General features: G+C 41.6%; 1 protein-coding gene and 1 long non-coding RNA gene across 7 annotated transcripts in view; one reads left to right on the top strand and one right to left on the bottom strand.

Annotated features, from left to right (window-relative positions):
* The window catches only part of cep112 (centrosomal protein 112), a 163979-nt gene that overhangs the window by 109180 nt on the left and 29623 nt on the right, over positions 1–25176 (top strand). For all 6 annotated transcript variants that reach the window (XM_085403827.1, XM_085403831.1, XM_085403830.1 and 3 more), the window contains 3 exons: positions 617–814; positions 15503–15565; positions 22471–22620. In XM_085403827.1, the coding sequence (XP_085259953.1) occupies positions 617–814; positions 15503–15565; positions 22471–22620 (411 nt within the window). The remainder of the gene's footprint in view (positions 1–616; positions 815–15502; positions 15566–22470; positions 22621–25176) is intronic.
* Positions 10227–14197, bottom strand: LOC146671570 (uncharacterized). Its single transcript, XR_014911473.1, has 3 exons — positions 14060–14197; positions 13506–13593; positions 10227–10551 (listed from the first exon to the last, which is right to left on the bottom strand). It is a non-coding gene; the product is annotated as an uncharacterized LOC146671570 (long non-coding RNA).

The following is a 25176-nucleotide window of genomic DNA, read 5'->3' as shown; positions in this document are numbered from 1 at the left end:
TTAATGCAAAGTCAATATAAAGTGCCTTGATGCAGCTGTTGTTGTGAAATAAAATTGAATTGAATTTGACACTGAAGGAGAAAAACACTGACTGGAACAGAATGGAGCACAAAGGGGAACTCACTAAAAACTGCCTCACCAAGACGCACACGCTCTGTTGGAAGATATAAATGACATCAAGCAAAAGTATCAACAGTACAGCCGGTGTTACAAAAGAAACAAACAATAAAACTCAAACACAATTCATTCCCAAAACCAAAAGCAGTCATGAACCCACAAAAATTCTAAACCCTGGGTCTAAGATCCAGGACCATGACAACACAGATGGTAAAAAACCCTCAATATGCAATTCTCAGTAAACAGAAATACAAGAAACCTGTACTTAAAATGTGGACTTTTTATTTTTTTGTGATGTACTTAGTGTTACAATGGTGGGACACTCATATTGAACATGGCCAAAGCTTCAAATAATGACCTCAGCAAATCTGAAAGTAATCACCTTTGCAAAATGCAGTGTGAGCCTGAGCAGAAGGCCTTCTACACATAGAGGGGAAAAATTACTGGACATTAATTTTAATTTACTTAATTCAGCAGGTTTCTTTTTATCTCTGTCCAGACAATTGCAGATTTGGAGGCCCAGTTGTCAGAGCTACGTGAGGACCTCAAGAAGGCCCATGCCCAGCATAAGCAGCAGCTGGCCGAGATGGCGTTGCTCCAGGAGGAGGAAAAGCAAAGAGCAACCCTGGACAAGCAGGCATCCCTGGACCGGCTCGAGAGAAACCACCAGCAGGAGAAGGATGCTGCACATGAGAAGGTGAGAAAGTATAAGATATGGGTTTTTAACTCTGTTTTAACTGGGTGAATGAATACTGGAATGCCTGGAGTAGTAAAGGTTAAGGAGGTGTGGGGAATCTGCATGTTTTCCAAAAGTCAAAGAAGAAAACAACCTGGGAAAACATTAAAAGCAGCAACAGAACATCTCGAATAATTTAAACAGTGAATTTGAGAAAAAGAGGATGAACTGAAGAGGTTGTATACCTGTATAAAAGAGAGGGGGTTTCATAGAAGCCTTGTGCTTAAAAACAGTACCTGAAGTCAAGAAAGATGGGATGCAGAAGCTTTGTTTTGGAGGCTGAGTGTTAAAAACAGTAATTCTCATTTTCACATCAGCTGTTAGATCTACTGAACCTGATTTGTTGCTCTAGCAAAGTTTCTGGTGTAACAACGAAGTCTTTAAAATCTTTGGTAGGCACCTCATCTCCTGCTATTAGGAGATTTTATCCAACAACCCTGGGTATTTAGTCTGAACATTGCACGAAGTTGCCCTTTCATAATGGGGGACATTCACTCCAAGCACGTTCTCATTGCTGCAGAGCAGTTTGGTTGAGGTGAGAGTACTGCATGGGCAAAACGCGCAGGAGGCGGGACACGCGGCGTCCACTTGCTTTCTGTGAATTCTCGATCTGTTGTCACAGGCTCACTCGGACATCAGACTTCGAACTAGAAAGCTGGCATGTTAAAAACTGCTCAGTGTCCAGTCCTGACTGCTTACATTTGGTCAGGTAATGTCTAGAACGTTTGTGGCTGCAGCGAGTCTGGGAAACTGTTTTAAATGTCGGAGCATTTGGCTAAGAATACAAATGGGCCAATGTTATCTGACCCTAAGGACAGATTTCCCTGAACTGCTCAATCAAATCAACCGAATATGCCTAAACAAAAAGTTGGGCAATAAGTGCTGTCAAAATCAAAACTATTTGTACTTTTGGGTCTTTGGGGTAACCCACTTATCATCATGGAATATACTGTTTTGAAATGTGCAAGGTCAGTTGTAGAGAGAAAACCGCAGCATTTCAATAGAGCCATTGTTCAGCATTGCTTTTTACTATTCCTAACGCACCAGGAAGTACTTCAATGAAATCTTCCATCGACTATCCATCTTCTTTTCTTGCTTTTGTGCTTTTTTACTTTCTCTCTGTCATATTCGTTCGTTCGCCGCCTTAGAAGCTGGACCCACGGTTGCGAAATCGCTCATAATCTTGTGCTTGCCTAGCAGGAAGCTGACCTAAGGTGGTGTTGATCATAAACTAATCCTTACTGCAGGGCCCATCAAAGAGAGCATTTTTCATTAAACACCATCCCACACCAGCTGTGCAGCATTAGGCCCGGAATGCAGGGACCTCCGAAGCACCCAGGCGGCCATTTTGGCTCCATATGGCAAACAGAATCAGTAATTCTGAAGCGAGAAAGACCCGAGAAAGAGAGTGTGCTTACGACAGCGTAATCTTTATTTGAAGAACTCACGCTATTTACTATCAGTCCCTTTTGGATATGCGAAGGCTGTTTTTCAGCTAAAAGTTGTTTTATCTTTTAGGCCCCGCTTTAATTCCTCTGTGTGTCTTTGGTCTTTTATGTACGCAAGAAAAAAAATGACCCACAGTTGCTGGGCAGTCTGGAGTGGATTCAAAGCTGCGTTGAACTCAGACAGATAACACTATCAGCAATGCGCTAGTTTCACTTTCATGAAGAGATTAATGATTTCTCCATCCTTTTTGTCAGCTCAACGTTGATTCTTCAAAAAAAGATTCACCAAGGTTGAACATCTTACTTTCCTTTTTTTTTTGTACTTTCTTATCTGTCTCCAAGTTTGACTTTGCAGTGGGCAGGGAAAACTTTTACTATTTCTTACACCCTGTTTCTTTTTTTCCCACATGCAATTGAAGTCAGCCAGACCTCAGATCCATATTGACTCGTTCGCCCTGTTTTGTAAGCTGAAAATTTCTCATTCTTTTGATGCAGACAGAAATGCTGTCCTCTGCAGTCCACCATGCTCTTGGAAGCAGAGGCTGAGCAGGCCAGCTTTCCCTCTTTTTTTATATATATATATTTATATTTTTTTTTTAACCCATCTCCCAGATTCTGAAAAAAGAAAAAAAAGAGGCAAGAGAAATCCATTAAATCCATGAATGGATTCTCATCAAAGACACGTGCGTTTAAGGGAGAGACAGAAAGGGAGAGCGATGGATACAGGGGGGGATGTGGGGGAGCGGTGTTTTGGTGGAGGTTCTGGGAGTAGACGGGCAAAGCTTCTGGAATGAAATGATGAGAAGCAGGAAATCAGAGGAGATAAGATCAGACGTTGAGATAGTTTAATGCATTTGATCACCAAAAAGGAAAGGAGAGAAGGAAAAGTGATGGAAGCAGGCTCAGGAAAAGGTGTGTGGAGGTGTGTTAGACTGGATGCTATTGAAGCTTATCTTTGCTAGTGTGTGTGTGTGTGTACACACATACATGCACATGTGTGAACACACACAGCCCCAGACCTCTCAATCTCTATTCTGCACTGAGGGGTCTGTGAAGCCGCTTCTGTGCCTGATAAAGACGCCTCATCTCTGGGCTACAGTGAGCATGAATCCTGCCTCTTACGCACACCACCTCCTTATTTGACTTTTTTATTCTACCCTACACCTCCACCCTCCATTTCTCTGTCTCTCCCTCTCTCTCTCAGTCTTCACCGATATCTTTAACCCTTCCTTCAAGCTCTAGCAAGACTTATAATGTTTGTGCTTTCTGTAAATAGTTAGTTTTAACCAGAAGCCTTCGCTAAGCAGCTTGGAGGCACAGTTTCTTACCACATGCATATGAACAGGTTCTTGTCAAACACCAGCTATATTTGCACTCAGTGCTTAGTAGAAGTTGAACTCACCCCACACCCCACAATAAGATATTATCAGAATACTACACTGCATTACAATGTAGTCGTGATCACGGTAATATGCCTAATTAATCCCCCCACCTGGTGCTTAATAGGGATATGAAGTTTGACATTTGTCTAGTGGAGAAAAGGTCTTTATGTTGGACGTCTTCACCCCACACAACTGTATATATCCATGTATAGCCACACCTTGCTTGCTAATACAGCCAAGAGTTCTGAGACAATGAAAGACAAAAGATCAGGAGGCTTCAGGTTTGATAGGAATTTAATGAAATTTGGAAATTAAAATTTATATTCACCTTTAGTCTGGAGAGTAAAGCACCTTGAACTGCAAGAAGAGGTTAGATGTGTGAATTTTGTCTAATATGGTTGTGTGGACCTGACTATATCTGCATGAGTGTGTACCGGTAGAAAAGAGAGGGCGCATAAATACAGAGACATGTTGAGTTTCCTTGTTGCATCTGTATGACATACACCAGCTTCTTTCTCATATTATTTTAATTGTTGGTATAACCAACACGTGTACATTAAAAATGAAGGAGAAAAAAAGCTTTCCATGGGTAAGTAGTAGAAAAGGACTGTGTGTGCATGCACAGGGTAGTGTCCATGTGCATGCACACTTGCACCCCACATCAAAGGAACGGGGCATTTCATCAAAAACTAACCGAGTGTGACAAAATTACCTGAAGGCAAAGTCAGCCAATGAGAAAGCAGCTTTTTGGCATGCAGTAGCCAACCACTGCTTCCTGTCACTGCACTAGTTTCCCCCTGGCTGTGCCCCATGTGATGTCCATGACATGAAAGGCACTACAGAGCTCAGTCATCCTCTGACACAGGCGCACACAGGCTGAGCATCAGACAGCTACACCATGGAGGCCTGTGCCTTCCAATTGGTCTCTTTAGTTTCACAGGTGTTTTTGTTTGCTTCAAGGACGTTTTTCACTTTAACCTGAGAGGTTTTCCTCTGAAAGCTACCTAGCTTCAGAAGGTGAATGAGACTGTATCCCCTAACTGGAACTGGGGCTTTGTTTTGTGTTTTCGCTCACTGGCGCGATGCTGCAAATGTATAAGCCTTTTATAGTGATGAAAATAAGAAAGTGCACCCTATTTCAATTCCAAGGTTTTACATACCAGGACTTCTCTTTTTTTTAATAATCTGGTCCTTAGCAGGTCCCAAACTAATTTAAATACCTCAGGTGAACAGCAACACATATTTTATTGCAATGTTTTTTTTATTCAACAAAAGCTAAGTGAAAATGCAGAAGCAGAAAAAACTAATCAGATCCTTTTAGTCAGCAGCTTGTAGAACCACAGTTAGCAGCAATAACTGAAGTGATCATTTTCTGTATGACTTTATTAATCTCAATTTTTTTGGAGGAATTTTCATTCACTCTTCTTTATTGTCTTGCTTTCAGTTCATTGAGGTATGTGGGCATTCAGTTATGCACAGCTCTCCTAAATGCCACAGCATTTCAATCATGCTGAGGCTGCATGATCCACTCTGGGCCAAACTGATGGCCGCACGTCTTTTTCTAGAATACTTTGGCATACAGATCAATTCATGGTCCCGTGCCTGCAAAATAAGCCCAAGTCATCACCCCTCCAGTGCTGTGCTCGACAATAGGTACGAGCTGTTTGTTCTCATATGCTGTGTTTTGATATCCCCAGACATAGTGCTGTCCATCATGGTCAAACATCTCTACTTTATTCTCATTTGTCCAAAGGACATTGTTCCAGAAATCTGGTTGTTTGTTCAGATCTGGTTTTACAAACCTGTGCTGTGTTGAGATGTTCTTTTTTGAGAGAAGAGGCTTCTCTTTGTAACCCCCCTATCCAACACCCTGAACAGGTCACTAGTGTGTTGTAGACGGAGACAGAAAGCCATTTGCACTTACATTTGCAGCTATGGGCAATGTAGAGTCACCAGTTAACCTAACCCAACTAACTCCATGTCTTTGGACTGTGGGAGGAATCTAGAGTACCTGGAGGGAACCCATGCAGACATGAGGAAAACATACAAACTCCACACAGAAAGGACTCAGCCAGATGGTGGATTCAAACCAGGACCTTTTTGTTGTGGTGTTAACCACTGCACCACCATGCTACCCTAGTTCAATTCATCCCTTTTCTATTCCCCAGGTTTCTCAATGGTGCAGTATAATCTGTACACCACTGTTTCAGGCTGAATGATAATAACCCCTCTGCTGTTAAATTGCTAAAACTGTATGGATTTTCAGGTCAGGGCAAAATTTGATCGCAGAGGATTTAAAAGATATTTCATGCTCATTTTTTTAACATTAAACAATAAGCGTGGAACATCTTTTAACCTGCTAAGAGATGATCTGGTATTTTAGAACTTAAACTTAAAGAACCAGCTAAAGATTATACTGCCAGGTAACACTGGCAGCCGCCAGTATTTATCTATTTATTTATTTTGCATTGTTAACTGCAAACAGCTAGGAATTGAGAATATCTTTCATACAAAGCAGGGATATATAATCCGACTTCTTCAACCTTCAGTCTGATACAGATACCTTTCTGCTGATACCAAGCTCGCATCTGATATTCAGTGTATAATAAGTATAATAAGGTGTATTCTCCCGTCTGAGAAGGTGACTGGGAATCATTGTTTTACACGTAAGGCAACATCAGGCTCAGCCTTGAACATTGATCTCCTAATTTCGTAACATAAATTGTCCAAAAACATCAAAGAATATTAATTTACTGAACTTTTTTTGTGAACTAAAGTGAATACAATAATAAATGTAAAAGTGTAATGGCGCTATTTATCAGGTGCTGTGAATTTATTTGCATTAGAGTCGTTTCCTCTCAAAGCAGTAGTGACTGTGTTTTTTACCCCTCGGACATAAAAGGCTGATGGGGTATTATTGTCACTCTGCTGGGCAAACAGGCAGGCCAATGACATGGACACCCAAATTTGAGAATGAGATAACTTGAGGAGTTTGAAATTAATAACATAAGTGCATCTACTAAAAATATTGGACTAGTTTTCAGGTTTTCTGAAAATCTTGTGAATGCGATAACTTAACAGCAAGGCGATGTAGGATTTTAAAATTGATACCAAAGGTGTGTCTGCTGTGAGGCTGATTTTTAGCACTGGCCGCTGCCGGTATTTTTCAGTCATGACAACTGATTTGACCACGATTTGCTGTTAGGTGTTACAGTTTTGCACACATATAATGAAAAGCTGGTGGTATAGCAGAGCTACTTGTTGACCTCTATGTTAGCTCACCTGCTAGCTCCTGCTATTATTTGGTGATATAAAGATAGAATAACACAGAACTGAACTAAATAGTTCGACACATTATTGATATCTGATCCCTGATTTTCCAAATCTTTCCCTTTAGAAATCATTTTAGCTGGAATGATTTTCATATACTTTCAAGTCTTAAGAGAGCGTATACAGATCTACACTCACATTTCATTTTAATTTGTAGAAAATTGCTGCAATCCCTTTAAAATGAGGTTTTTCTTTTGTTTTCAGTATTACATCTGGAGAACAGGGTTTCTGCAGGCCTTGGGTGCTTCAGCTTGGCTACAAACTTTGAAAACCTTTTTAAAAATTTGTTTGCACCAAGGAATTCATGTGTATATAAGTTTTGTTTGTTGTGCTGTGCACTACGCTGACTGTGCAGACTTTTATGTGGCCGTGCGCGCATCTGCTTTCACACAACTTTCCATGTGTGGACGCATGCACCCCTGACCGAATGTGGTTTGACTGTTTGGATCCTGATGTGCCTTCACTGTGTTGCATTCCCATCCATATTTAGAGCCGTGCACTTGTGATCAGACCACCCAAGATGCTTTTAGTACAAAACAAGCACACGGCTGATTTTCCTAATTTTCAGAGAATTTACAACTCCAATTGGCAGACTTTTTTTTTGGCTTTCTTTATTTAAAATGTTTGTGTAAATCTTTACGTGCCCGTTTTCTGCGTGCCTGTAGGAAATTAGCAGCTTACTGCATAAAACGTGAGAAAAGAAATCTGCTCAAACAGAATAGCAGTTGAGGTAAAAGATTTATAATTTTTGCAAGCGTGAAGCATATCTTAATGTGACAGTGAGCCACAGAAATATTCCACCGGTGGTGTTTTAGAGGACTGCATTTGTTATCATCATTATTATGAGTGTTTATCAGCCATAAACTGGTCCATAAATGTCTCATTTCTTTGGAGAACACAGTCTTTTGGTGCTAAAACTATAGACAAGTCTCAGCTTCCACGTCGCGACTCAGAAAGATGTGATAGCTGTTTAATTTTTTGTTTGTTTGGTTGGTTTTTAATACATTCGTTCATATTTTATCCACGTGAAGCCATTCATTCTTTCTAGCTCTGATCCTGACCTCCAGAGAGCTTACTGTTCTCTCTCTCAGCCGGAAGATGGTGGTACAAGGTTGTTGTCATTGTATTTGTCATAGCTACGTCTCGTTCTTCTCTCTTGCCTCCTGTCGTTGCTGACTTATTAGGTTGGTCCTCTGCCATTTGGAGATATACCAAATCATATTATTCAGTCGGTCATGGATTAGGCGAGGAGGAGAAAAACAGTGGCTGGGGGATGATCAAACAGGGCCCACATTCACCTCACACTGACAGACTAACCGGGAGACAAAGAGATTGGAGGGGCAAGGCAAGGGGTCTGATTTTATGGGGAGGGGTGGAGGGTAAAGTTTAAGATGTTTTGTGCAGATTATTGGCTAAATTTGGATTTGCCTTCCATTGGTATATGTTGGCATCACAGCTCCGTGCGTGCATGCCCGGATCTCTGCGAGCTCCTCGTTTCCTCAGTGCACCATCGGGCCCGGCGGCGGAGAGGGAGGGAGAGAGCGAGCGAGTGAGTCACCCAGCAGATGAAAGAGTCAAAGTAAAAGCTCTGCCATCCCAAAAAAAAAACATCACACAGCTCCCTCGCTCACTTTTTGAAGTCATCCAAGAGGAGGGAGGGAAGCGACACACTTTTTTCCAATCGCATTAAAACATGGCGTCAGGCAGCTCCCATCTTGTTGCACGCTATAGATTACACTTTGGTTTGAAGTGGAGTTTTAAGTGGGACACCACTATGTTGTTGTTTTTTAGTTGTGTGTGTGTGTAGCGAAGGGGAAAATCTCTCAGTTCAACTGAAAATCATGCTGCACCTTAACATCAGTAACATCAATCCAAAATACACTGAAGACATAAATAGAGATGTACCTACACAGAGAAGTCTAAACCGAATTTCATTGCGACTCTGCGAGATTTCAGTGAATAACTGAGACGATTCTGCGTGTTCTTGTGTTAAGTCACAGCTTGACTGTCAACTCAAGTTAAGACCAATGCCTGTGAACAGTTAACGCACAAATCTGGGCACAGAAAGCATGACTGAGACACTTTCAGCATCTGATTCAGCATTCGAAGCGTTTAAATCCTCAAACTTCTTTTTTTTTAATCCCAGCCTTAAGATGTAGGTTAGGTTTTAATCCCTTTCACACTGATGGCAAAAGGATATAATTGGTTTTCTGTTATAAAGATCCAGCTGGTGGAGTGTGTAATCACTGAACATTTGGGATGTTGCGTGTGTCTGCGTATTTGATGTATGTTTATCTGCCTGTGCGTGCCCGTGATGCATTATTTCTGTGCTGTGTATGAAGCGGCACTGACAGTTAGCAGCAGGGATGAAGAGAATCACTACTGACAGGCAGTGATGGCAAACTGTGAAATGGAAATAAAGCCTCTTGTCATTACAGCAGCAACTCTCTCTCGCACACGCAGATACACAGGCGAGCGCAGCAAGACAGCAATGATTACAGACAAACGAGCAAATAACATCTCCCAGCTCTCCCTCACTAGCAGATTGAACTCAAATTGTTATGAGAGTCATGCGCGGTGAACAGAGAATAGTTTTGAATGCTTACAAATACTGCTGCCACTAAAACTGAAGGCTTTGTGGAGCAATGGAGAAAAGCTTCTCTTTGAAATCGCTTTCTTTCCTTCAACAAACGAACCCCCACAAATCTGCTCCCCAGCGTGTCGTACACAACTTGTTGTATGCAGGGTTGAACCACCAACAGCCATTAAGAGAACATGTTGTAACTCACTGTAACGTCCCGGCTTTTTACCTAACCACTTTTCGGATTGGAGTCCGCACTGTGTCCTTTCGATGTGTCTTGTGATATCATCCTTGCGTAAGCAAGTATTGACTTTAGTTTTGTGCCTTTTGTCAGAGTTCAGCTTTAGGACGATGCTGAAAACCATAATTGCTCTTTAGCAATGTGAGATGATTGGAAACACATCGCAGAAAAATGCCATATGGAAGCAATATCCTGTCCAAGATGGAAGAGATTTTGGAAATAAAACCTTGTTTTCGGAGAAGTTGGGATTGCTGTTTTAAATGTAAATAAAAACAAATGCAATGATTTGCAAGATATTTAAACCCCATTTTTAATTAAGTGGTGAAACTAAGGAATGTTCTAGTTCTTTGAAATATATGCTCAGTTAGAACTTGTTGACAGCAATTCTTTGCAAAAACAAAGTTGGAAAAGTCACATCGTGCTTAAAAACAAAGTGGGAAATGTCTCGCAGTGGATCAAGTTAGTCAGTAACATGACTGAGTGCTAAAAGAACATCCCAGAGTGGCTGAGTCTTTTAGAAGTAAAGATAGGGAGTGGTTTACCCCTCTCTGTGAAAGACTGTTTGGGCAACATATTGCAAAGAATTTGGGAATTTCATCATCTATGGTGCATTGTGTAATTAAAAGATTGAGGGAATCTGGAGAAATCTCTGTACACAAGGGACAAGGCTGAAAACCAATATTGGCTGTCTGTGACCATCTGGTCCTCAGGCGGTACTGCAAAACAAAAAAGAAATAAATCATTGCATGGACTCAGGAACTCATATAAAAATAACTGAACATAGTTTGTCTTTGCTGCCATAAGTACAATGTGGCACGAATGCAAAAGAAAACAAACATGCATAGTAGCAAAGCAGAAAACTTTCCTGAGGTCTGAAGAATCAAAAATTGGAAAACTTTCTTTCTAGTGAGATGGAGCTCCTTGCTTGTTGTCAGTGCTAAGAGTTTAGACGTTGGCAATGCATAATGATTAGCATTAGATGGATATTTGGGAAAGGCATCAGGGTTATAATATGTAGTGTGCACAGAGGTGCAGTGGTTAGGGCTGTTGCCTCACAGCAAGAAGGTCGCAGAGAGCGAGATTGCTTGTCTTCCTTGTACCTGTTTAGAGTCTCTCCAGGTACCCCAGTTTCCTCCCACAGTCCAATTACACGCAGGTTAGGTTGATTCTAAATTACTTGACTGTGAATGAGCATGATTGTCTGGCTGTGTTGGCCCCACGATAGACTGTGACCTATCCAATTTGTACCCCGCCTCTTACCCCTGACAACTAGGATAGGCTCCAGTTCATGGAATATATTCCAACAATATGCTTTTTCCTTTTTTGGGGGGAGAAGCTACGCAGTCATCCACAGTAGCTTTTTTTCAGTGTGGACATTGTTTATTTCAGTAAAACAATACCAAACTGCATTCTGCACAAAAACAAAGCTTCAAAGAAAAAAAAGGAAAGTACAGGTGTTAAATTGGCTTCGGTACAGTCTAGGTAAAAGGTACTTGTGGGAATGGGATACCATTTTGCTTTTGATTTCCTTAGTTCAAGCACTTTGAGATTTTTGTTATAAGGAGAGGTGATGAAACACATCCCAACTTCTTTTTGAAATGCTTTGCATGTATGAAATTCGTTATTCGTTAATTTAGTAAAGTTTGAACATTTGATGTGTTTTCTACTGCTGAAAACTGTGACACAAACATTACCATGCAGTGACTACATTGATTACACTAAGAAATGTTTACCTTAGCTGCTTCCTCCTTTAGCAAGAATACAGCCGTCTGTTGTGAACAAAGGGATTGCACACCTTGAGCAAATCTCATTTCCAGCAACAGATCAAACTCTGGATGTGTGTTTGGCCTTCATGCATCCTGTTTGTCTGCTGTGTCTGTTTGAATAAGTGTGACTTGTGTGCGTATCGTTAAGTGTGTGAGAGAAAGTCCCCCCCCCCCCCTCGCTTTCTTTGTGCCACTCATGTCCCCATCCTTTTTAAGTGTGCCCATGTATCCATGTGTGCCCGTGTCTATGTGTGTGTTTGGCCTGCTTCCCATTGCAGATTATTAATTAAGTCCTGGTAAGCGGTGTATGCCTTACCTTCAGATCTACTTCCACTTTCTTTAGCACACACTGGTATCTGCGCACGCACACACACACACAAAGACGAACACACTTCAAAGCAGCTGCACTCCACACCGCTAGGATTAAGAGGCGATTGAAGAGCCTGATACAGCCTCAAAGTGCCTTCAGCGCAAAAATGCCTTTGGCAGGGCGCAGGTACTCTCTTTGAAAGTTCTTACACACTCACACAGACACACACATATGGATGGGCTTTTAATTTAGCACTGTTTTCCCTTTGTATTTGTCACAGTCCAAATGGGGTATTTTTCACTGCGTGTACTATCCATATTTTCTTCTACTTCTGTCCATTTTTATGTGTGTTTAGATGGTAGAGGTTTATAATGTTTGAAGTTTTTTTTTAAATACTTTTTTATAATACTTCCTGCTGAAATCCCCCGAGTGACTTCAGGTAAAAGGAATAAGTTAGTAGCAAGCTCTTTGTGATTTTATAAAAAATCTGAGCCTGTTTGTGTGTCAGTATGACCACATGCTAAAGGTACAGTCAGTAATTTGAGGTCATTTAATGGAAAATAAGGATATATAGTGTGTAATTAGATCTTCCAACAAATTGATTCATTCTCAAACTTATAATTAATGTATTAAAAATAAATGGGAGTTGGTTGGCATTGGTTTGTGAAGGCTGCCATGTTCCCTTACTATATTTGAATACAGTGACCAGGTAGGACAGCTCCCTTCCAACTGATCGCATTTTATGTAGAGACACCTGCATTTTCAGGCTGAAGTTATAAAGGATCATATCTATGTTTTATCATCGGGGGAGGGGTCATCTTCACCAAAACCACGAAGGAAAGAGACAGCACCACTGGCATCTGTGTAAAATGTCATACTCTTCCTTTGCATCTCAAGCCTTATCTCATAATATAAAGTCAGGGCAAAAATGTCCATAAACATGCTTATTTATTCCCAGTGTTGTCACAACTCCTTGTTGTCAGCAGATTAGACATGTGACACTCCGTCTCCGCTTGACAAGAAATAGCTAAACCACAACAGCTGGTTACAAGCTAACATCATACCAGCTAATGTTAGACTTGAGTGTCCTAAAAATCTCACTTGTCTTTCTTATCCATCTATTTATTCTTTTCCACTTGTCCTTATCAGGGTCGCCGGGGGGCTGGAGCCTATCCTAGTTGTCATAGGGTGAAAGGTGGGATATATCCTGGACAGGTAGCCAGTCTGTCACAGGTCTAACAATGACAGACAGACAACCATTCACACTCACATTCACACCTATTGACAATTTAAAATCACCTGTTACCTTCACCCCACTCTCCCATATCTTTGACCTGTTGGATGAAACCCAAGTACCTGGAGAGAACCTACACAAACAGGGAAAACCTGCTGAGGACCTTCTTGCTGAGGCAATAGTGCTAACCAGTTTCAGTTTTTTCCTTCTGATAAACAGTTTAATTAGATTCATATGAGAGTTTATTCGCCAAGTGTCTGAGTCCACTTCAAAGAAAGTTTCACTAAAGGCAGTTAGCAGCAGCTAACAGAGGCTAATAGCAGCGCTTACCAGTAGTTCAGGATATCTTCAACAACTCACCTCAGTGTGACTGTCGTGGGTCAGAAGTGAGTTTCACGGACTCATCAAATTATATTACAGTCCTTTGACAAAGATTCCCGGCTTCCTCCTGAGTAAATAAAGGTGGACACTACTCATCCAGCATTGACAGCTGAGGTAAACAGTGGACTGAATCTGGATCGCCTCCAAGCAGTAATAGAAACATTCCAGCCAGCTGGGGCCATTATGGGGTGCAGTTTAAATTTAATGTTTTTGATCTCTTGGCTGTTGAAAACATGTTCGAGGGGCAAGAAAACACAACTCAGTTTACTGCACTTTGCAGTCTACTGACGTCAACTTGAATCTTGGTCTAGCTGTGAAAATTTTACACACTGTAAATTTAAACCCATGTACATGTGAACCTACAGTCTCACATTGTGCAGTATAAACATCACCTAAATTAACTGTAGAGACGATTATGTGTAAATGGAGAAATAGATACATTTAAGACTCTTCTTTCATCTTTTTTTTAAATTTTTCTAAATATAGAACACGAACAATACACAAATATTCGTTATTATAACAGAGTCACTCACAATATGGAGCAGAGCTGAGACAGAAAATGTAAAAAAAGAACTCCATTTGTTTCCCTTTCGCACAGACAGTTCATTCTCTCGTCTTTCCTACGCCCTCCTTTGTCCTCCGCGCTCTCATCAGCTGCTTTAGGGCCCCTGGGGACAAGCGGGCCGCCACTCAAAGAGTCCTGGCGCAGGAAGACAGGGCTTGTATCCTTGGTGATGGCTCTGTGTTTCCGTGGTGACAGGTGTGTCCGTTCAGAGCGGACGGCCGTGTTTGTCAGGAAGTGTTTGGAAGGGGTGCGGAGTCCAAACGCAGCTCAGGTGTTGATGGCTGTGAGTGGGAGTGTTCAGCGGAGCAGTGTTTGTTCATGAGTTGTCTGTCTGTCAGTGGCTGTCAGGAGAGTCAAGTAAGTGTTTGTGTGCGCAAAAGAGAGAGAATCATGTTTACTACAGTTTAGAATAACTTTCTGAATACATCTCTGCATGGCTGATGGTTTACAGTTGTGTGTTTTTCAGGAATTTAGAAGAAGAAATATATTAAACTGTGGCCCCTTTTTTAGTGGCATAGCAACTGAAGCGTCTAAATAATATATAGCATATAAATGCTGATTTCTGTAGTTTTACAGCAGAATGTGAGACTTAAGTTTAATCCTCGTCCACTGAAAAGCTTTGCCTGGCCTTCACATAATGACCTCTTTCCCCCATTAATTCAACCCTTAGTGTTTCCTTAGTACTTGTATGGACCACATCCACGTCCATACAGGCCGCTACTGATGTCCCTGTAGAATTCCAGCACTTCACACCTAATTATCTCACTCCACAGTTCAGCCTCTTATTCAAACTCTGGCAGCACAACACAGCTAGCTGAAAGGAGAAAGATCTCGCATTAGAAACACACAGCCTTTGCTTCCAGCTGGCTAGCTTCCCATAGAGAAACAACGGAAAACAAAAGAGACGAGCAACGCTCACTAAACTTCCAGCAACAATCGCCATTCACTTCTATTCTGTCTCCGCCCTGTTTAGTTTCCCAGCTTCTCTCAAATGTCTCCCTCGCTTTTTTTTTCTTACCCTATAGCTAATTGGCAGCAACATTTTAATTCCCCCACCCCTCACCGTAGCCCCTCGTCTTGTTAAGTGATGAATTGTTGGCAGGGGATCAAAGGGGAGTGGTGCCCACTGTGCACTGTGCCCATCGCTACCTGCTGGCACACATGAGCGCTGGGAGTGGCGCGGAGCCAAGGGGCCGCAGGCGTGCTCAACAGGGACACACTGCCAAGAGGCAGAGGTCAGCACAAAAGTGTGTGTGTGTGTGAGAGGATGGTTAGGTTGGGAGGGTAATGTGTCTCTGTGCACTTCCTAACGGAAGATTGAATTTCACTACCCTGTCTCTCTTTGTGTCCCTCAACCTGCCCGTCTGCATATCTCTTTCTCACACTCTCCTCTCCCTTCTTCTCCTTGCAGACCAACAGCAGGCTGAAGCAGATTGAGAGGGAGTACAGTCAGAAGCTTGCCAAATCTGCCCAGGTAATCAGTTTTCACTTCTGCCCTTTCATTTCATATTCTTGTTTTTCTACTCGACTATGTGATGGAACAGACAAAATGTACTGATGGGGGAAAGGTGGTGACACACACACACACACACACACACACACACACACACTCACTGCAAGCTGCCATGGCCTTTTCTCTTAAGCACATGTGCACGGGCGCAAATGTACGAGAGAGTGCACGCAGAACATTCGTGTCAGTGCCAGAGCACGAAAGTTCATATTAGAGTGAAATTTGTAAAGCTTTGCTATCTGACTTTTATCAGCCCCTCTTTCATCCCTGTGTCCAAAGTCAGAGCATTTTTATCAGGCTTCAAATTTACACACAATTCTTCTCCTTATCTTTGCTAGCCTTAGATTAGAATTAATATTTGCTCTCTGAAAGCTGCACCAATCAAACACCGACACATGAGTTGAAAGGGCTGGAATGAGTGCAACCACTACACTTACATTCATGTGGTGATCAGACACGAATCCAGGAAACTTTTGCCAAACATTAATATATCAATTGTGTCTTTTAAGTTTGTTCAGCTGCCCCCCAGTGGCCACAATTCCCCGGGTATAAAATATCTTGGCACTCTCTTAAGAGATTTTTCCTCCCACAGGACAATCACCAGGATTTAGAAAAGGGGGAGAAAAAAGAAAAAGAGTTGCAAAAACACAAGCAGTCCAGCTCTTTGTGTGATGCTGCCGCGGCCCCCAAGTGTACTACGGCTCTCTCATGGGAGCTACACAGCCCGAGCAAACTGTTAAGCCGGCGAAACATCTTGAAAACATATCGGTGAAAGTCCTTTTCATATACCATACCTGTCTGTCCATCACCTGGCTACACTTCAAATCCAGGAAATGTGTCTAACATTACTTCTTGTGTCCTTAGGCCACATGAAATCGAGTTAATTCTTCTGTCCAAACAGATATAACTTCCTCGGACACACGTTGCCATTCAGCACGACGTCTCAGAAAGTTCTGGCAGCTTTCACCTCACCAGTTCAAAGATCCAAAAACACCCTAAGTAGTGTTTACATTACAAAAAGAAAAGTGGTTTCTTCTTGATTATGTAGCAGGCTAAAATATTACAATCATTTGGCCGTAATTGCACCTCGTTACCCAAAGAGGAGATTCAAAAAGGCTGGGGGGGAGGGTGACGAGGGGGAGGAGAAGGTTGTTGTTTTTCTTTCTTTCTTTCTTCTCCTCTTTAAATCTCCCCCATTTCGGGTTGGTTGGCAGAGGCTCCGAGTTGAAAGCGGGGTTGACAAGCAGATGTTGTGAGGAAAAACGGTAGCTTATTAGGTTACACAATGCTCAACTTCAAAAGGAGTTGGGTGCTGTGCGAAAGTTTAGCCTCTGCCCACTTTGGAGGGTGCAGGGCCGCCGCAGACGAGCAACAAGTGATTAATCCTCTGGTTTGGGGACACAGAGCTGGCATAAGTTTAACAAACAACACTCGCTGACATTAGAAGATGGTCCCAGAGCGCAGAACTCAACACCGCTGTTGATGCGAGCGGTTACATAAAGGTTATGCTAAAGGAGTGGGTTCTGTGCAAACATGTTAATATGCGTGAGTATTTCTGAGCATTTGTTGTGGGCTTGGGCGACTTTGTTTTAAAAGGTAAAGGTGGAACCAAGAAGGCTTTTTTTTCCCCTCCCCCCCCCTACCCCTTGGAGCAACTCAGTCAAATGTAAACAAGAGGTCTTTGAACCTCAAAGGCTAACCCCAGTTGTTAACCCCTCAGTGTCTGACAGGGAGCATCGCTCTAGAGCTCAGCTGCATAGCTAATAGCCCAATTAAAAACATACCATGCCATGCATTATCCTAGGGGGCCTGATATGTATGTTTCTTTGCATTCACACACACAAACATACGCACAGAAGTGCAGATCCTATTCTTCTGTATATTATCTCCCTGCTTTTGTCTCTGTGCTCTGGTTCTTTCAATCAGGCACGCACACACACACATACATACACAGCTCTCCTAATTAGTGTCTCCTACCCAGTCCCTGTGTGTTAAGCGCCTAGCTGCGAGTGGTCCTCCTGGGTGACCTGTGAACTAAACAGGGCCCACTTAATGGTCAGGTTACAGTGGGTGGTAGTCTTGGTGCTGATAGATCATTACTTTATCCCTGACCGCAAGTAGGTGGGAGGTGGAGGGAATGTTCTCTGGGCGGCACGGTTCAGGACAGGTTGAAATTAATATGTAAAATTATTTCATTTATTATACACAATGTTGGGGGTTTGTTTCTTTCTTTCTTTCTTTCTTTCTTTCTTTCTTTCTTTCTTTCTTTCTTTTACTGTGCTTTTCTGTGACCTTTTAGGAATTTACTGACCAGCTGCAGGGTTTATTCCTTTGGAGACATTTTCACATCAAAACAAAATCGAAATGTGTCAGCACTGTTTAAACTTTGGGTTCTTTTCTGTATTGATTGTTAGTAGAGCTTTTGCTCTCTTTCACAACTCTCAGCATATTCATTTCCAGTAATGCAGGAGACAACTGGTTTCTAGGAAAAAGAAAAAAAGCTCTGAAGTTTCTTTGTGAACTTGCTGGCCAATTAATATCTAGCTGGCAAATACGGTCATGCGAAAAGAAAAGCTTTTCACACAACTCTCTGCAGCCCCTTTTTCATTCCAGTTTGAAAAGTCAGAACATTTTATCAGGCTTCAAATTTGCACACAATTATTCTCCTTATCTTTTCTAGCCTTGGATAATAATTAATATTTGCTCTCGAAGCTGCACCAGTCAAATGTCAGCCGGTAAGTTGAAAGACTTACATTCATCAGGTTTGTTCAGCTGCCTCACCACCTTTACCAGCAATAACTTTAACAGCACGGCTTTTTCGGCCTCTCACATCTTTGTGGAAGAATTTTTACCCACTCCTCTTGACCGTGTTGCTTCATTTCATTGAGGTTTGTAGGCATTCATTTATGCACAGCTCTCTTAAGGTCCCGTCACATTTCAAGTATATGAATCAGGTAGAAGTTCGGACTCTCACATTTGACTCAAGTGTATTCAAGGTGCCCAGGTCCTGTGACTGCCAAACAAGCCCAAATCATCACCCCTTCACATGTGTTTGACAGTTAGTATGAGGTGTTTATGCTGATATGTCTTTTGGCCAAAAGTAGCACTATACATTATCTCCACTTTGGTGGACATTTTTACATAAGTTTAGTTGTTTGTTCATCTTTTCAAGCCTAAGCTGGAGGGTTGGGAGGTTGCGCAGACTGAAGACACAAATTCATGCAAATATTATGTGCATTGAAAATATTTTTTGCACTCACCTATTCTTAATGCAGCTGTTCACACACACAGATCTCGTGATTTCACTTGATTAAATTGCAGAATTTATTTCGTTGGACCAAGCTTGATTTTTCTGAATAAACAGTTCTGACCAATCAGACCAATGCGTTTGGCAACAAGTGCACTCGTAGCTCAAAACACAGTACTGAATATACAAATAGAAAAATAATAGTATTTAACCACAGACAGACAGCTAGACACTGCTCCGGCCCAGAATCTCTGTGTCTTCCTTTTCTTGTTTAGAAACATCCGGACCAGCTCATCATCTTTTCATGCTGACTTTATTTTTTCACACTGCGTTCCCCCCCCCCCCCCTAAAAAAAATGCTTTTGGTTTGTTTATACATTGGAAAAATTCTAAATTTCGTGATTTTTTTTTTTCTTTTCCAAAAACATACTTGGTGCCTAAAAGCTGTAACTTAACAACAAGTATGTCATATTTGGTATAGTTTTTTGGGAGGTTCTGAGACTTTTACATCATCAGTGTGATGAATAAATAACACCATGCATTTTTAAGCAACTTTTTAAGAAAATGTCGCAAAATTAAAAGTCAGATATGAAATTTAAGAATTTTGTGGCAATTGTTTCATATTTCAGGCTTTATGGGGCTAACACAGCTACACTTTGTTGGAGAACGCCTGCAGTTATGGCAGAAATGTTACCAAACAAAGAGGCAATAAGTGAAATGTTCTATCGTTTACACTGTTTTTTTGCTGGCGGGGTCAAATCACTGGAATCATTATCAAAGGAAACGGGCAACTCAAATTAAGCATCAGCCACCAAGTTTTCGCACTTACAAGTGTTTGTGTTCTTTTCATGTATCATTACAGAGCAGCCTTTCTCCTCTGGTAGCCTGTTTACCCACCTGTTTGTAAACAGGTGGGTAAACAGACTCGTTTCTGTCCTCCTTTCTTTTTTTCCATACTTCAGGTTCATGAGGAGGCAAGCCTTCCTTTAGCCCTAAACAGAGATGCTAGCAGGCTGGGAAAATAGGCAAGTCTCACCAGACCAATTATAGACTTAAAAAGGCCTGGCTGCCTATCAGAGAGTGAAAAAGGTGCTATGGTGTGTGCGTGTGCGTGTGTGTGTGTATATAAATATATATATACAGGAGTAACAAGACAGACAGCTGAGTTTACTAGTTTGGAGTGCCACCACTGCCCCGGGGCTGAAGACCAGCAAATGCAGGGAATCCATATTGCAAAATAATTATTATGACCAGAAATGATGTTCACATAATGATGTGTCATTTGTTGCTTTCATGTGGCTGTCCCACTGACTAAATAAGCCTAATCTCCCTTAGAGATGGACCGATCCGATATTATGTATCGGTATCGGTCCGATACTGACCTAAATTACTGGATCGGATATCGGAGAAAAATAAAAAATGTAATCCGATCCATTAAATATCACGAAAGCACCTCACAAAACTTGCAACACGCCGTAACTCACCTCAGAACGTTAGCAGTCGGAGCAGTATGCATCACGTGATAGAGCGGCTGTGGCATGTGGGACCTGTGGTGGTCTGGATAGCATTTGGAGCTTTGCTAGCAACCCGGCATTTCATCTCCGACAAAGTTATCCCCGAGAGAAGTAAAGCAAGTGTGTAAGTCCATCTCTGAATGTTTGTAAAGCATTCCTGCGTTAAGCTTAACAAACGATATATGGAGCGACTGCCTCTCCTGCTGCTACTTCAATCATGAAACTGCTTAACGATCAGCTGATCAGCTTTTCTGTCGTGAGTCCGTGTCTCTAGTTTGCTTTTGGCCCACTTTGCACCAGAAAGAGGAAACCAGCGGCTGAACAACAGCAGCACGTTTAAGCTTGATCAGCTGTTGTTAGAATGTATTTAATATTACTTTCTACACCAGGATCTTTTCTACGTAGCTGACGCTGGTAACTGTGCAGGGGCGGATCTAGCAAAGTTTAGCCAGGGGGGCCGATAGGGCATTAACTGGGAAAAGGGGGCACAAAGACATACTTTTCTTTCTTATTCTCATTTAAAATGTCTAGCTTTTAATAAATAATTATCTGACACCCAAAGTTTTAATTTGATGCAAAATGAATAGAAGTCCATTACTGTATATAGTGACTATTAAGTCTAATATATATACCCTAGTAAGCTATAGTACTTTTTCCTTTGGGAAGGTACCATCTGTGCAGTCTGCAATTTTGTTGAAGAAAGATGTTGAATCTATTTAATATTTCTTGAAAAATAATTGATTTCTGTGCATTTTTTTCACACTGCATCAAATTAAGGTTGATTACGTCGATTAAGCATCATGAGGTGGAGCGTGAGGGGTGGTTCCCTATTTTTTATTTATTTATTTTTGTTGTTGCTGGGAGTTGGAACCCTATTAGTTAGGTTGCTTAATATTTATGCTAAGTACTCTTTAAAATACCAGAATAGGGAGGATGGTGTAGGTTTAAGTTTATTAGATTGATCAGTATTGCTGAACTATGAAACATTTTTTTTGCATACAGGTATAACAGAATAGCTTTAGTGTAGTTGTTGTTTTAAACTTGAGTATGAACTTATACAAAATGCAGCAAGATATTTAAAAAACAGTTTTGTTGATTAAAAAACACTATATCGGATTCATATCGGTATCGGCAGATATCCAAATTTATGATATCGGTATCGGTATCGGACATAAAAAAGTGGTATCGTGCCATCTCTAATCTCCCTAGCACCCCTCCACCCCCCTTCGCCCTTGCCGTCTCTTTCTGTCTGTGGTCGACCCGCGCCGCTTTAGCTCCCATACTCCCACACAATGTGCAGATTCCAGCGGGGCTAGTCCTCCAGGGTTTGAACATGGTAAACAATTATCTGTCTAGCCCAAAGCAGCAGCAATACCCTCCTTCCTCCTCCTCACCTCTTTCTCTTTCTCCCTTCCCTCTCTCTTTCTCTCTCTTTTTTTCTTACTCTCTCATCTTTCCTCTGCCTTTCTCTGACAGTGGCTTAAATAGAATGTTAATTTTGACTGGAGGTTTTCAAAGCCAAGACACTTCCTTTTCATCTTGGTGTGCACCGCAAGTTCACCAACACAAAGTCACTCCGCTCTTCAAAAAGGAAGTTGTTTTTTCCTTCCTGTCTATTTCTTTTTAACTCCCTCTTCTTTCTCACTCTTGCGCTTTCTCTCTCTCTTCTTTGTGTCTTCTGTCTCGTCTCAAAAAACAAAAAAGAAGACACAAGACTCTGGGAAAAGCGGTCTTTCAAGGTGATTGTTACTGCCTTCCCAAGCCATGGCAAATGCAAAATGCATTTTCCATCTGATACTAGTCTTTTTTTGCAAGCCCAGTGAAATGAAACGAATCAGAACAGCATTTTGTTAAGCGAACGTATTTTGCATTTTGCTTCTGGCAACAGGCTTTTCTCTCTTTGATCGCTTTACTATGCCGCTTGTTTCAAACATAAGCATAGAAATACATAGAACTTCCAAGTTAACTTTGCACTAGGAAAAAAAATGGTTCCCAAGTGCAAGCAAGCCAAGTTATGATCTTATTTAGTCACTGCCACTTCTCTTAAGTTTCTGTCAGTCCTGCACACACTTGAGGATCAGTCAAAAACCTGACTTTTCTTGCCCACAGCTAATTGCGGAGCTACAGACGTCTGTATGTGATTCAAAGGAGGAGGCGATACGTCTGCAGACAGCAATGGAGAAGCAGCTAAAAGAGGCCAGTGCTCGCTGGGAAGAGGAAAGAAAGACAGTAACCCACCGTGCCGATCAGACCCACAAGGTCAGTGTTGGAAACCACACACTTTAATAATTACATCACTCAGCACTGAGCAACAGGTATTTCTTCACATTCTATGATCCAAGTATGCAAGGTGGCACATGCCCCTTCTCTACAGGTCTCATTATAAGCAGCTTTAATCATTTGTGTCCATTTATTAGGTGTGTGGTCCAGCAGTACTCTGTATTATTAAAGCTTTCAGTGGTATACTGCAGTGTTCCGACTCTGTCTTGTGACAGTTGTTAGGGTTGGAAGTTTAAATTTGAACACACCAGATATGATGAGTCCCCGTATTGTTGTATAGAGACGAAAGAGCTTGAGAAACACTGCTTTCATGTTACTTAATCGAATGAGCGTTATAATTTAAAAAAAATGAGAGAGTAGGAAGTGGTTTGCATGAGAATTACCACCTCAATAATCAATGCCAAGGTTCTCAAATAGAAACGAGTGGATTGCCCACTTTGAGTTGGGAATGAGTTGAGTTCAAGTGTCTTATAGACTTGCTTAAGATTAGACAGTGGAACAGGAAATTGACAAGCAGATTGGTGCAACATCTGCAGTGATACAGACACTTTTACTGTCTGTGGAAAAGAGAAAGCTGAGGTAAAGCCAATCGATTTAAAATTCCTCCCCTCACCTGTGGCTAAGGGTATGAAGCTCTGGCAAAGGACTGAAAGAATACGGTTTTAGATACAGACAGCAGAAATCATCCTTCTCTAAAGGGTGTCTAGGCCAAGACTTAGAGATATGGTAAGGATCTCAGTCACCCAGAGGTGCTCAGGGTAGTGCCAATTTTTGTCTGCACTGATAGGAGCCAGTTGTGGTGGTTTGGACATGTGACTCAGATGCCTCCTGAACGTGGTGCTTTGGACATGCTCAACTGGGAGGAGATCCCAGTCCTGACCCAGGGCACACTGGAGAGATTCTGTCTCTTAGCCAGGTTGGGAACAGTAATAATAATAATGGATTGCATTTATATAGCGCTTTTCGGGGCCCTCAAAGCGCTGTACAATTCCACTATTCATTCACTCTCACATTCACACACTGGTGGAGGCAAGCTACAGTTGTAGCCACAGCTGCCCTGGGGCAGACTGACAGAAGCGAGGCAAGTAAGCAGTAGAAAAAATGGAAGGAATTTTATAAAATACATATTTCCTAAAATTTCTAAACTATAATTAGTTCACTAACAGACCTGGATTTATAGTCAATATTATTGTTTTCAGTTACATTTTTAGCTGCTATAACACATATTACACTTTTGTCACAAGTCCTAGAGACAGGTTGTCAGCCTCTGGTTGCTAAGGAAAAATGTGTGTTCCTCAGTTAGTTGGTGGGTAGTTTCTGGAAGTTTGGGCCTCACTGTTCACAGTTTCACTACAGCTTTGACAAGCAGTTTGCAAGTGTTTGCAAACAAGTTGGTGTCTTCAACACAATCAATAGGCAACCAGGCAAGGACGTTCTTGTATATTTCTTTGAGACCTGTTTCACTTAGTAACAGCAAGCGACCGCTCACCAACCAATCTGGGAATGTTTTCTCAGGACGGATGCTTGGCAGGAGAAGCGTTTTGAGTAACCAAACCCTCACAAAAACCTGAACTTACTTTTTATGTCAGTAAATGTAAATACACTATTAACTATGATGGAGGTTACCACTAACAAAAAATACAGGAGCTTCTGTCCAAAGTGCCAGCCACTTTAATAGTTCATTCTGATTCAGTAAAAGGACTAGATGTTACAATCCCTGATAATGCATTATTAAGAGAGGATGATAAAGTCCCAGCAGTCACACAGTTCCTCTTCTCAGTGGTCTTTGCAGTGTTTGGTATATCTAAAGTATCTTTACACCAGCAGAACTGGGGGTATGTCAGTAAACGTCGTGCTCTAAAAAAGCCTCGTCTGGATTTCACTTTTATAGAGTAGACACGGGACGCTTTTCTTTAGTTAAAGCGCACTGCCTGTTTGTATGCATGTGCTCTGTCATTTTTATGGCTCGCTGCAAACTCCATAGTGACTTTAAGTGGCTCGTGTGCTCTGTGTCTGGCTGAATCTTATAAATCTCTCTGTTTCACCCAACGTCTTAAGTCATAGCCCCTCTTTATCATTCCTGACAATCCCTTTTACTGTTAAACTTTACACTTTGGCACATTTCTTTTAACATTTTACTCTTTTTTTTTCTCTTTTGCTTCTGTAAAAAATGTAATGTTTTATATTAATAAAAAAAAAGAGAGATGTGTTAATCCTTTTCCCTGATCCATGTGGATTTCTTTTAAGGAATCGGCTTCTTGTATTCCTCTTCTTCCCAGAAGCTGAATGGAGTGCAGTTGAAGTAGCAGTTGACTGGGTGTGGCTCACTTTAAAAAGACTTGTTGTGTCTGGGATCAGGACATATTTCCAAACACAACCTTGTCTGTTTGTGGCTGGAGCTGTCTCATATAGTAAAGAGGCAGGTCCGTGAGCCTCTCTTCAGAGCTCTTCTCCTTCCAGGCCCTGGAATCCCAGGCCCTCCTCGCTCAGACGTGCACAAAAGCAACCTGTTTTCTATGAAATTACTAGTCCGGC

This window comes from Rhamphochromis longiceps, linkage group LG4, assembly GCF_057381845.1.
Source record: "Rhamphochromis longiceps isolate RC_006_pf linkage group LG4, R_longiceps_female_GT1.1, whole genome shotgun sequence".
In the NCBI taxonomy this organism is placed as follows: domain Eukaryota; kingdom Metazoa; phylum Chordata; class Actinopteri; order Cichliformes; family Cichlidae; genus Rhamphochromis; species Rhamphochromis longiceps.
Note: the sequence above shows the minus strand (reverse complement) of the source record. Positions and strands in the feature narration are given on the sequence as shown.